This window comes from Cherax quadricarinatus, unplaced genomic scaffold (genome assembly GCF_038502225.1).
Source record: "Cherax quadricarinatus isolate ZL_2023a unplaced genomic scaffold, ASM3850222v1 Contig222, whole genome shotgun sequence".
Classification (NCBI taxonomy): domain Eukaryota; kingdom Metazoa; phylum Arthropoda; class Malacostraca; order Decapoda; family Parastacidae; genus Cherax; species Cherax quadricarinatus.
The window spans coordinates 142691-156053 of NW_027195248.1; the positions used below are offsets into that span (position 1 = coordinate 142691).

General features: G+C 40.6%; 1 protein-coding gene across 2 annotated transcripts in view; it reads right to left on the minus strand.

The window, feature by feature from the left end:
• Window positions 1-466: 466 nt before the first annotated feature.
• The window catches only part of CarT (Carcinine transporter), a 68947-nt gene continuing 56050 nt past the window's right edge, over window positions 467-13363 (minus strand). For both annotated transcript variants that reach the window (XM_070080203.1, XM_070080202.1), the window contains 3 exons: window positions 6999-7180; window positions 5926-6104; window positions 467-5470 (listed from right to left, as the gene is read on the minus strand). In XM_070080203.1, the coding sequence (XP_069936304.1) occupies window positions 5194-5470; window positions 5926-6104; window positions 6999-7180 (638 nt within the window). In that variant the 3' untranslated portion in view covers window positions 467-5193. The remainder of the gene's footprint in view (window positions 5471-5925; window positions 6105-6998; window positions 7181-13363) is intronic.

The window sequence follows — 13363 nt, forward strand, 5'->3', positions numbered from 1 at the left end:
AAAGTTTCAGTGTCAGCACTGCAGAGTAGTAATTAAAGTTTCAGCGTCAGCACTGCAGAGCAGTAATTAAAGTTTCAGCGTCAGCACTGCAGAGTAGTAATTAAAGTTTCAGCGTCAGCACTGCAGAGCAGTAATTAAAGTTTCAGCGTCAGCACTGCAGAGTAGTAATTAAAGTTTCAGCGTCAGCACTGCAGAGCAGTAATTAAAGTTTCAGCGTCAGCACTGCAGAGTAGTAATTAAAGTTTCAGCGTCAGCACTGCAGAGCAGTAATTAAAGTTTCAGCGTCAGCACTGCAGAGTAGTAATTAAAGTTTCAGTGTCAGCACTCACTCATTATACACACTATTATAAAATTAGGGAAAACATTCAGGATAGACTGACTAAACAATCTTATTTATTTTGAAATAACAACCACCTTGGGCACAGCTGGAGGGAATTTTGAAGGATATTATAAATGAAATTACCTGTTCATTATATAAAACAATATAATTACAGATACAGAAGTGTAAATACATTCTGGCCAGTGCTAGAAAACAATCCACGTTGAGAAGATAGTATGTCTAAAGATAAGAGTGCTTTGTTTTGTACAGTAAAAGTTATTTTAAAAGCCATGGAGAGAGAGAGAGAGAGAGAGAGAGAGAGAGAGAGAGAGAGAGAGAGAGAGAGAGAGAGAGAGAGAGAGAGAGAGAGAGAGAGAGAGAGAGAGAGAGAGAGAGAATCTTCATCTAAATATTAAGCAAAAAAAGTTGCAAGCACGTCTAACATTTCCAAAGACACTCCACTGGTAAATTTGTAAACTCGGTTGCTTTTAGACTACGATAGACGTACACGTCCTGTGACAAGTTCAAAAGTCAGAAAATTTACTTAATACTGTAATACAAAGATTTCATAAAGTAAAATAGCTTCTGATTCCAGTAAATTTTAGTTTAAATATAGCTTATATACTATTTTCTGAAGACGGGATATGCATTACTCCTTGCAAATTAACATTTGCAAGGAGTAATGCACTTGATCAGCATCTCTTTTTTCAGAGTTCTCATAGATGAATATATATATAGCATACATCACCATAGGTTACCTAAACACATCCCTCCTCGCTAATCAAAGGACTGGATCAACCATCAAGACATCAGCTATGACAAATTTACCTTAACCAAAACAATGCATCTCTAGTGATCTGAATAAGAAAAAGAAGGACTTGCATCTCTGAGGACTCTTAGTATAATGTCAGGAGGGACTGCAGTGAAGCACCAAGATCACTATGCCTGGAGACGAGGACGCTACAATGAGAATGGAGGATGAGACACTTGTGCAACATTTGAGAATCTTTATTGCGGAAACTTTCTCGCCATCCAATGGTTTCTTCAGTCCTATAGGCATGACTCGCTTACACTAGTGGATTCATCTACTGGTGACTCCGCCTTCTGCTACTTCAACTCATTTGACTGCAGTATATTAGCCACTTCTCCGAGCACATGCTGTACATTTCTCAAGAGTAATGGACTGAACATATCGACTTTAGGCTGAGAGGCTAATCACCTGAAACTCCTTCTCTTCTTCCATCGTTTTACTCTGTATTGGATTGAAGAAGCCACTGGTTGGAGATAGTTTCCACAATAATGATTCTCAAATGTTGCACAAGTGTCTCATTCTTCAACTTATCGGTTTTCTAAACTATTTACAACATACACTGAGAATAACGAATCTGGAGAAGCCGATCAGGTCTTCTGTTTACAGCATTTGAAATTTGTATAAATTTGAGGTTTGGCACCAAAGGAAAGGAAATGAGAGGATGACGTTAAATCTCACACAGCCATTATCAGATTATTAAAGCCACTTATCTTGAGGCCAGAAGTGGTAGAACCACCTATCATCTCGTGAAAAGAAAACGTGAGACAATGAAGTTACTTGTGCTCTCTCATTTTTCAGAATATTGTTCGGTGATGCCAGCTCCGTTCAAGACAAAAAAGATATCAGAGTTGAAATAGATGCGTTACAATATATACATGGGAAACACTTGAAGGTCTAGTTCAGAAACTACAAACTACCATGACATACTGGAGTGAAATATGTGGGAAGAAATGTAAAATAGGAGTAGTGAAAAGCAACGGCGCTGTGTACATTAAAGAGAACATTGTGTTAAAACTATTCTACCTTCTACCAGCAGATATCAGAAATACTACCGGAACAAATATAGAAGTTTCCAAGAGAAAATCAAGATTACTACCGTCCCCTAAGGTTAGATCAGCTCTAATAGAAATAAAATAATTTAAAAATGTCGTCACAGTCAAGAAAATGATGGGGTGGATAACGGCAGCTTTCCAAATTAGGAAAATAGTGCCAGTGGTGACGTTATTCAGATTGCTTGTGCTCTCTCGATTGGAATATTGTTCAGTGTTGACAGTTCTCTTCAGGGCGGGAAAGATATCAGAGCTGGAACAGGTGACGAGATCATTTACATCAGGCATAGAGACAATAAAGCATCTAAAATTATTGGGAATACCTCAGAGTCCTAAATATATACTCGCTGAAGTGGAGGAGAGTGAGATACATGATAATATATACGTATGTGGAAAGTATCTGAGGGGCTAGTCCCAAATATGCACAATGCCAAAACAACATACCGTATGAGAGATATGGGATAAAATGTACAATGAGACACAGTAAGAGAATTTTGTATCAACATCCGTGACCTCCAGACTATTCAACTTCTTACCAATAGCACTACAGGGACAAGTGTCGATGTCTACAAGAGGAAATTGGCCAAGTACCTCCACCAAGGGCGGAATCAACCAGACTGTGATGAATGTGGGCTAACAGGCCGCCAGCAGCAACTGCCTGGTCGACCAGGCAAGCATAAGACAAACTTGGCCGAGGGCCGGGCTCCGTGAGTAGGAAAACTCTCGAGGCTCAAGGGTAAAGGTAGATTTCGAATAGCAGTCAGCATTTGTCTTCTCTTGTCACATTCTGCAGCTCTGCTAACGTGATGTAAGAAGCTACACTACAGAAGCGTCACACTCTCAATCACACCATCTGGTGGACCAAGTCACCTATGCCATAAAAGCCGTGCTATTTTAGCCACACCATAGAAACCATATTACAGTAGCCACACTTCAAAAACCCTACGACAGTAACCATACCACAATAACCACACCACGGTAACCACACCACTTCAACCACACCACAGTAACCACACGACAGTAACGACACCACAATAACCACACCACAGTAACCGCATCACAATAACCACACCACAGTAACCACACCACTTCAATCACACCACAGTAACCACATCGCACCAATTCAACCACACCACAGTAAGCACACCACTTCAACCACACCACAGCAACCACACCACTTCAACCACACCACTTCAACCACACCTCAATAACCACCCCATATTAACCACACCACAATAATCACACCACAGTAACCACACCACAATAACCACACCACAGTAACCACACCACTTCAACCACACCACAGTAACCACACCACACCACTTCAACCACACCACACCACTTCAACCACACCACAGTAACCACACCACACCACTTCAACCACACCACAGTAACCACACCACACCACTTCAACCACACCACACCACTTCAACCACACCACAGTAACCACACCACACCACTTCAACCACACCACAGTAACCACACCACAGTAACCACACCACTTCAACCACACCAGAGTAACAGCACCACAGTAACCACGCCACTTAACCACACCACAATAACCACACCACAATAACCACACCATAGTAACCACACCACAGTAACCACACCACAATAACCACACCACAATAACCACACCACAATAACCACACCATTTCAACCACACCACAATAACCACACAACAGTAACCACACCACAATAACCACACCATTTCAACCACACCACAATAAACACACCATTTCAACCACACCACAATAACCACACCACAGTAACCACACCACAGTAACCACACCACAGTAACCACACCACAGTAACCACACCACAGTAACCACACCACAGTAACCACACCACAGTAACCACACCACAATAACCACACCACAGTAACCACACCACAATAACCACACCACAATAACCACACCACAGTAACCACACCACAGTAACCACACCACAGTAACCACACCATTTCAATCATACCACAATAACCACATCACAGTAGCAACACCACAGTAACCACACCACTTCAACCCCACCACAGTGACCACACCACTTAACCATACCACAATAACCACACCACAGTAACCACACCATAGTAACCACACCACAGTAACCACACCACAGTAACCACACCACAATAACCACACCATTTCAACCACACCACAATAACCACACCATTTCAATCATACCAAAATAATCATACCACTTCAACCACATCCCAATTTGTAATTTAACATAGTTCACAGTTTCATAAAAGCATTAAATTTTACTCTCTCTAAACACTTTCTATGGCCCGAGCTGTTAAGTAATTGCTACACATTGACACTCACTAGTGTATTGTGAATGTTCTACATTCATGCACCCAATCTCGGCTGTAGGGCCGCCCTCACAAGGGACGAAGGTCTTAGAAGTGTGAGAGGTGTGTTGAGGTACCTGGGAAGTGTTTTCTGAGTGTGTGAGGAACTCAGGGGTGTGCAGGTACCTGGGAAGTGTTTTCTGAGTATGTGAGGCACTCAGGGGTGTGCAGGTACCTGGGAGATGTTTTCTGAGTGTGTGAGGCACTCAGGGGTGTGCAGGTACCTGGGAAGTGTTTTCTGAGTATGTGAGGCACTCAGGGGTGTGCAGGTACCTGGGAGATGTTTTCTGAGTGTGTGAGGCACTCAGGGGTGTGCAGGTACCTGGGAAGTGTTTTCTGAGTATGTGAGGCACTCAGGGGTGTTCAGGTACCTGGGAAGTGTTTTCAGAGTTTGTGAGGCACTCAGGGGTGTGCAGGTACCTGGGAAGTGTTTTCTGAGTGTGTGAGGCACTCAGGGGTGTGCAGGTACCTGGGATATGTTTTCTGGGTGTGTGAGCAAGGCAGTTAGGGATGTGTAATATCTGGTAGCGTATGAGGCCTCGCAGAATACATGCGCACCTACTACATCTACACCTACCCACTATACCCACCTGCAGCCACCTGCTACACCTGCACCCACCCACTGCACCCATCTACAGCCACCCGCTACACCTACACCCACCCACTACACCCAGAAGGTCATTTTCATGGCTCCTGCAGAGTCAGTGATGATGGGGGTGTCCATGACGCTGCTTTGCCGCATCAAGGACCGGGTTCTGGAGCCCAACCTCCGCAGGGGGGTGGCCTCGCTGACTCCGTCCCCTCCACAACCACCACCAATGGTCCGCCCACCGCCCAGCACACCTCCAGAGGATCGCCCACCCCCCAGGCTCTCCACACTGATTATCTCCTCCACCTCTCTGTCGTCTTCGAAGTCATTGGTCAGGTCGTAATTCTTCTTCCTGTTGGATGAGGAAGATGGTAGTGAGAGTGGTGATAAATGAGAGAGAAAGGGAAAGAGAGAGAGAGAGAGAGAGAGAGAGAGAGAGAGAGAGAGAGAGAGAGAGAGAGAGAGAGAGAGAGAGAGAGAGAGAGAGAGAGAGAGAGAGAGAGAGAGAGAGAGAGAGAGAGAGAGAGAGAGAGAGAGAGACAGACAGACAGACAGACAGACAGACAGACAGACAGACAGAGAGAGGAGGGTGGAGGGGAGACTTCAACATGGCCGGCATGTAATTGACAACTCGCAAAACTAATCAACTCATCGTAAAATTTAGATCAGCGATCAACATGCGTTGTTGAGCTCATATTGCCTACTCTCTCTCTCTCTCTCTCTCTCTTTCTCGCGCGCGCGCGCGGGGCACATGCACACATAACACAGGAACTAAAAAAAATAAATAAAAAAGAAGCCTCGTCTTACTTCTGAGGGACACAAGCCCAACAGTCCCTCCAAGTGAAGTCCTGACCGAAGCTCTCGCCCTCTGCCATGCTGTTAGGCAGCTTCTGCTGCAGCGTCTCCGGCAGGCGGAAGGTCAGCATCCCTCCGATGGTAGACACCAGTCCCATGATCACCAACGGCATCACCAGCATCTCCGTTCCCTGGAGGAGGGGAAAGGAAGAGCAGGGTTAGGTGACACGAGGTAGCGGTGGAAGGCAGGGTGGAGGTAGAGGTAGCAGGGAGCAGGGAGCATGGAGGTTGTGGTGGAGGGGAGAGTGGAGGAAGCGATAATAAGGGTAGCTGTAGGTAATTAATGAAGGGGGGAGAGGTTTTAAAAATCAATAAAAGTGTATACATCAATAGTTACGTAGTCACATAGTGGGAACGTAAGTTAGCTGTTTCCCAGTCATATTACAACACACAGAAGAGGGTTTTATATATCAAATGATATAATCTCTCAGCTTAAGCTGGGATACCTCAGCAGGGCGATGAGGATATCGTCATGTATATTGTATACCAATAAGGGTTCAGCAGCTACCCGTAGCTTCAAAGCGTTCCTTCCAGCAGAGCTGGAGTTATTATTACTTGGGAATTATCATCTTTCAGGATAACCTGCCTCACATACAGGAGAAATGATTCTTAGAAAGATATCTTCGTCACAGAGAGAGCCTTAAAAAACGGCAAAATTAACTAACACTATAAAGTACTTTTTTATACCGATAAATATATACACATAGATGCAGAAGAATAACTTCATTGTTGAAATAATCTCGCCATAACCAGACATGAAAACATAAATTAGACACTCGTGCAACACCTGGGTAACTGAAAAATAGTATGGAGATACCGTCAAGATGTGAAAAAAGACATTTATGTACAGTTCAGAACATTTATTAGAGGAAGCGTTTCGACTGACGAAACCACTAGTGGAGAAACGTTTCCTTTAATAAAATGTCCTGAACTGTACATAAGTATCTTATTCCCACACCTGGGTAACTTTATTACGAATAACGCAAACTTCTAATGTTAACTACCGAAGGTCATATTCAACTCACAAGATAGTTAATGAAAGGTATGATCACTAGGCCCAGACCGCCGACGTACGCCGAGAAGCCGATGCCGACTCCCCGCACCTCCGTTGGGTAGAGTTCGGCAGCGAAAGGGTAGATAATGAGGAAAGCGGCTGACTCGGTGAACTTAGCTACCAAGTAGAGTATCAGAGTGGCCGGCGAATCTCCTGTAAGATGGTCAAAGGGCTATCAGTATATATATATATATATATATATATTGTCCATGGGGAAGTGGAAAAGAATCTTTTCTCCGTAAGCCATGCGTGTCGTATGAGGCGACTAAAATGCCGGGAGCAATGGGCTAGTAACCCCTTCTCCTGTAGACTTTTACTAAAAAAGAGAAGAAGAAAAACTTTATAAAACTGGGGTGCTTAAATGTGCGTGGATGTAGTGCGGATGACAAGAAACAAATGATTGCTGATGTTATGAATGAAAAGAAGTTGGATGTCCTGGCCCTAAGCGAAACAAAGCTGAAGGGGGTAGGGGAGTTTCAGTGGGGGGAAATAAATGGGATTAAATCTGGAGTATCTGAGAGAGTTAGAGCAAAGGAAGGGGTAGCAGTAATGTTGAATGATCAGTTATGGAAGGAGAAAAGAGAATATGAATGTGTAAATTCAAGAATTATGTGGATTAAAGTAAAGGTTGGATGCGAGAAGTGGGTCATAATAAGCGTGTATGCACCTGGAGAAGAGAGGAATGCAGAGGAGAGAGAGAGATTTTGGGAGATGTTAAGTGAATGTATAGGAGCCTTTGAACCAAGTGAGAGAGTAATTGTGGTAGGGGACCTGAATGCTAAAGTAGGAGAAACTTTTAGAGAGGGTGTGGTAGGTAAGTTTGGGGTGCCAGGTGTAAATGATAATGGGAGCCCTTTGATTGAACTTTGTATAGAAAGGGGTTTGGTTATAGGTAATACAAATTTTAAGAAAAAGAGGATAAATAAGTATACAAGATATGATGTAGGGCGAAATGACAGTAGTTTGTTGGATTATGTATTGGTAGATAAAAGACTGTTGAGTAGACTTCAGGATGTACATGTTTATAGAGGGGCCACAGATATATCAGATCACTTTCTAGTTGTATCTACACTGAGAGTAAAAGGTAGATGGGATACAAGGAGAATAGAAGCATCAGGGAAGAGAGAGGTGAAGGTTTATAAACTAAAAGAGGAGGCAGTTAGGGTAAGATATAAACAGCTATTGGAGGATAGATGGGCTAATGAGAGCATAGGCAATGGGGTCGAAGAGGCATGGGGTAGGTTTAAAAATGTAGTGTTAGAGTGTTCAGCAGAAGTTTGTGGTTACAGGAAAGTGGGTGCGGGAGGGAAGAGGAGCGATTGGTGGAATGATGATGTGAAGAGAGTAGTAAGAGAGAAAAAGTTAGCATATGAGAAGTTTTTACAAAGTAGATGTGATGCAAGGAGGGAAGAGTATATGGAGAAAAAGAGAGAGGTTAAGAGAGTGGTGAAGCAATGTAAAAAGAGAGCAAATGAGAGAGTGGGTGAGATGTTATCAACAAATTTTGTTGAAAATAAGAAAAAGTTTTGGAGTGAGATTAACAAGTTAAGAAAGCCTAGAGAACAAATGGATTTGTCAGTTAAAAATAGGAGAGGAGAGTTATTAAATGGAGAGTTAGAGGTATTGGGAAGATGGAGGGAATATTTTGAGGAATTGTTAAATGTTGATGAAGATAGGGAAGCTGTGATTTCGAGTATAGGGCAAGGAGGAACAACATCTTGTAGGAGTGAGGAAGAGCCAGTTGTGAGTGTGGGGGAAGTTCGTGAGGCAGTAGGTAAAATGAAAGGAGGTAAGGCAGCCAGAATTGATGGGATAAAGATAGAAATGTTAAAAGCAGGTGGGGATATAGTTTTGGAGTGGTTGGTGCAATTATTTAATAAATGTATGGAAGAGGGTAAGGTACCTAGGGATTGGCAGAGAGCATGCATAGTTCCTTTGTATAAAGGCAAAGGGGATAAAGGAGAGTGCAAAAATTATAGGGGGATAAGTCTGTTGAGTATACCTGGCAAAGTGTATGGTAGAGTTATTATTGAAAGAATTAAGAGTAAGACGGAGAATAGGATAGAAGATGAACAAGGAGGCTTTAGGAAAGGTAGGGGGTGTGTGGACCAGGTGTTTATAGTGAAACATATAAGTGAACAGTATTTAGACAAGGCTAAAGAGGTCTTTGTGGCATTTATGGATTTGGAAAAGGCGTATGACAGGGTGGATAGGGGGGCAATGTGGCAGATGTTGCAGGTGTATGGTGTAGGAGTTAGGTTACTGAAAGCAGTGAAGAGTTTTTACGAGGATAGAGAGGCTCAAGTTAGAGTATGTAGGAAAGAGGGAAATTATTTCCCAGTAAAAGTAGGTCTTAGACAAGGATGTGTGATGTCACCGTGATTGTTTAATATATTTATAGATGGAGTTGTAAGAGAAGTAAATGCGAGGGTCTTGGCAAGAGGCGTGGAGTTAAAAGATAAAGAATCACACATAAAGTGGGAGTTGTCACATTTGCTCTTTGCTGATGACACTGTGCTCTTGGGAGATTCTGAAGAGAAGTTGCAGAGATTGGTGGATGAATTTGGTAGGGTGTGCAAAAGAAGAAAATTGAAAGTGAATACAGGAAAGAGTAAGGTTATGAGGATAACAAAAAGATTAGGTGATGAAAGATTGGATATCAGATTGGAGGGAGAGAGTATGGAGGAGGTGAATGTATTCAGATATTTGGGAGTGGACGTGTCAGCGGATGGGTCTATGAAAGATGAGGTGAATCATAGAACTGATGAGGGGAAAAGGGTGAGTGGTGCACTTAGGAGTCTGTGGAGACAAAGAACTTTGTCCTTGGAGGCAAAGAGGGGAATGAATGAGAGTATAGTTTTACCAACGCTCTTATATGGGTGTGAAGCATGGGTGATGAATGTTGCAGCGAGGAGAAGGCTGGAGGCAGTGGAGATGTCATGTCTGAGAGCAATGTGTGGTGTGAATATAATGCAGAGAATTCGTAGTTTGGAAGTTAGGAGGAGGTGCGGGATTACCAAAACTGTTGTCCAGAGGGCTGAGGAAGGGTTGTTGAGGTGGTTCGGACATGTGGAGAGAATGGAGCGAAACAGAATAACTTCAAGAGTGTATCAGTCTGTAGTGGAAGGAAGGCTGGGTAGGGGTCGGCCTAGGAAAGGTTGGAGGGAGGGGGTAAAGGAGGTTTTGTGTGCGAGGGGCTTGGACTTCCAGCAGGCATGCGTGAGCGTGTTTGATAGGAGTGAATGGAGACAAATGGTTTTTAATACTTGACGTGCTGTTGGAGTGTGAGCAAAGTAACATTTATGAAGGGGTTCAGGGAAACCGGCAGGCCGGACTTGAGTCCTGGAGATGGGAAGTACAGTGCCTGCACTCTGAAGGAGGGGTGTTAATGTTGCAGTTTAAAAACTGTAGTGTAAAGCACCCTTCTGGCAAGACAGTGATGGAGTGAATGATGGTGAAAGTTTTTCTTTTTCGGGCCACCCTGCCTTGGTGGGAATCGGCTAGTGTGATAATAATATAATAATATATATATATATATATATATATATATATATATATATATATATATATATATATATATATATATATATATATATATATATATATATATATATATATATATATATATATATATATATATATATATATATATATATATACATATATGCAATAAGATCACAGTAAACAGGTGATTTCAGAATATGCAAAACAACCACTCTGAAAAAATAGAGAAATTCCAAGCGCTTTCGTGACTACTCACATTATCAAGGAACTATGAAAGTTAAGCATCCAAGGATGCTATATAAGGGGTCTGGCCAACACCTCACTATCAGATCCCACAACGGTTAAACACCTGACGCGCGCCGACCCAACTTGGATTGGTCCTTTGCACAATTCACCCACAAACTATTCTACCCAAGAAAATTTAAAAATTATTATTTGTCCAGTGTATTATTAAATTCTTCCCAAATTCTATTAATTATAAATGGATCTAATTTATATAAACCAAAGGAAATATTCATATTATTGTCAAAACTGTTTTTTATGAAACAAGATTCAATTATATTCCTGTCGACCATGGACTTGCTTGATACTACTTTCTCACCTTTTTGAAAATCAATTGGATGGTTAAAATCTCTTACATGAATAAATAGAGCATTGGAATCTTGTCCAGTTCTAATGCTATATTTATGTTGTTTTAATCTTAGTTCGAGATTTTTACCAGTTTGACCGTAATAAACTTTATCGCAAATTTTACAAGGAATCTTATAGACACATCCATCAGCATTTTGGGGTGAATTCTTTATCAAAAGTTTTTTTACTGTATCAAGATTTTTGAATACAACTTTAATATTAAAAGTCTTAAGAAGAGAAGGCATATCAACCAAGTTTTCATGGTAAGGGAGAACCAACATATTTTTAGTTGAATAAGGCTGGTTGTCCCTTTTTGGATTGTAAAAAGTATTTCTAGCAACTTTAAAAGATTTATCAATTACATTTCTTGGGTATTTTAAATCATTACCTATTTCATAAATTTTGGATATTTCCTCATCTATGAACTCAGGAATACAAATTCGTAAAGCTCTCAAAAATATTTATGAGAAAACAGACAGTTTGACTCTATCTTGATGCGAGGAATAATAGTGGACATAGGAACAGTTATTTGTAGGTTTTCTGTAAATTTTAAATTTGAATTCATTATTACCCTTAATAATTAAAACATCTAGAAAAGGCAATGAGTTATTTTCTTCAAACTCAACAGTAAAGTTTATAGAATGGGCAAAGTTCAATAAGTTTAATGACTGTAGGAACTGGCAATGGTAAATCATAGTTAACGAGTTCTTCAGATAAGAAACTTAATAAATCATCAACAGGAACTTTCGTAAACAAGGAAGTAACATCAAAACTAACCATGTTAAAATCATTTAAGTCAGTCAAGGAGCTTAATTTATCAACCAAGTCTATGTTGTTTTTAACATTAAAGTTAGAAATTTTGCCAACAATAGGGCTCAAAATATCAACAAGCCATCTGGATAATTTATATGAAACTGACCCTATGGAGCTAATAATTGGTCTGACTGGATTCCCTGGTTTGTGTGTTTTTATTAGTCCATACATGTAAGGTAAAGATGGATTAGTGGATGTAAATTGTTTGACTAATTCATCTTTGCCTTTCAGTAGAAGTTTTATTGTTTTATTGAAATTGCTGTTAACGGTTTCTAGGGGATTTTTCCTAAGTTTAGAATAGGTTTCAGTATCATCTAAGAGATTATTCATTTTTCTTGGTAATCATTTTCTTTCATAATTACTATTGCATTTATTTTGTCTGCTTTAGGAAGGCACAAATTTTTATTGTTATTAAGTGTATCATAAGACTTAAAGAATCTTTGAGGGCAATTGGGAATGTTTGGTTTTAACATAGAGGTATATACCATTCCTTTACTAATATTAATTTCAATAGAGGGTAAATCAGAAAATTTTTCAAAGTTACAAAAGGCTTTTGCAATTTCAACATTATTAAGTTTTCAACATTATTAAGTTTTTTGAAGTTGCAAAACTTAGGCCAAAACCTAGAGCAGCAGTTGTATGTTTGTCTAAAATTTCATCTGATAAGTTAATTACAAAATTGTTATTAGCATGCTTTGTCCAATCACTATTTTCAATTAAATTGTCTTATTTTCTATGTAGTTTGCTCTTGAGTTCATTACAAATTCTTCTGAGTTTATTATAGCAATGATCCAACATACTGTGTTTCCATTCTGATGGAATGGCCTGATTAAAAGAGTATTTTTTGTTTCTCAATATTTTGAATGCTTCCTTCTCCTGTATTTGAGTTATTTCAATATGTTTCTGAAGAATAATTCTCATAAAATCATCAAAAGGACGATCTCTCATGTCAAGGATGATATTGGGTAAAAGAGACTTGGGCAGAATTTGTTCATTTAAACAATTTTTTATAAAATTAAGTCGAATTTTTAACATGTGGGACTTGATCAGTGCAGAAGAAAACTGTGAAACAAAAGATATATGATTAGGAAAGCTTATCGAGAACATTCTGAAGAGTCGCGTGGTATCCATTAATCCAATAAAATCACAGTAAACAGGTGATTTCAAAATATGCAAAACAACCACTCTGAAAGAATAGAGAAATTCCAAGCGCTTTCGTGACTACTCACATTATCAAGGAACTATGAAAGTAAAGCATCCAAGGAAGCTATGTAAGGGGTCTGGCCAACACCTCACTATCAGATCCCACAACGGTTAAACACCTGACGCGCGCCGACCCAACTTGGATAGGTCCTTTGCACAACTCACCCACAAACTATTCTACCCAAG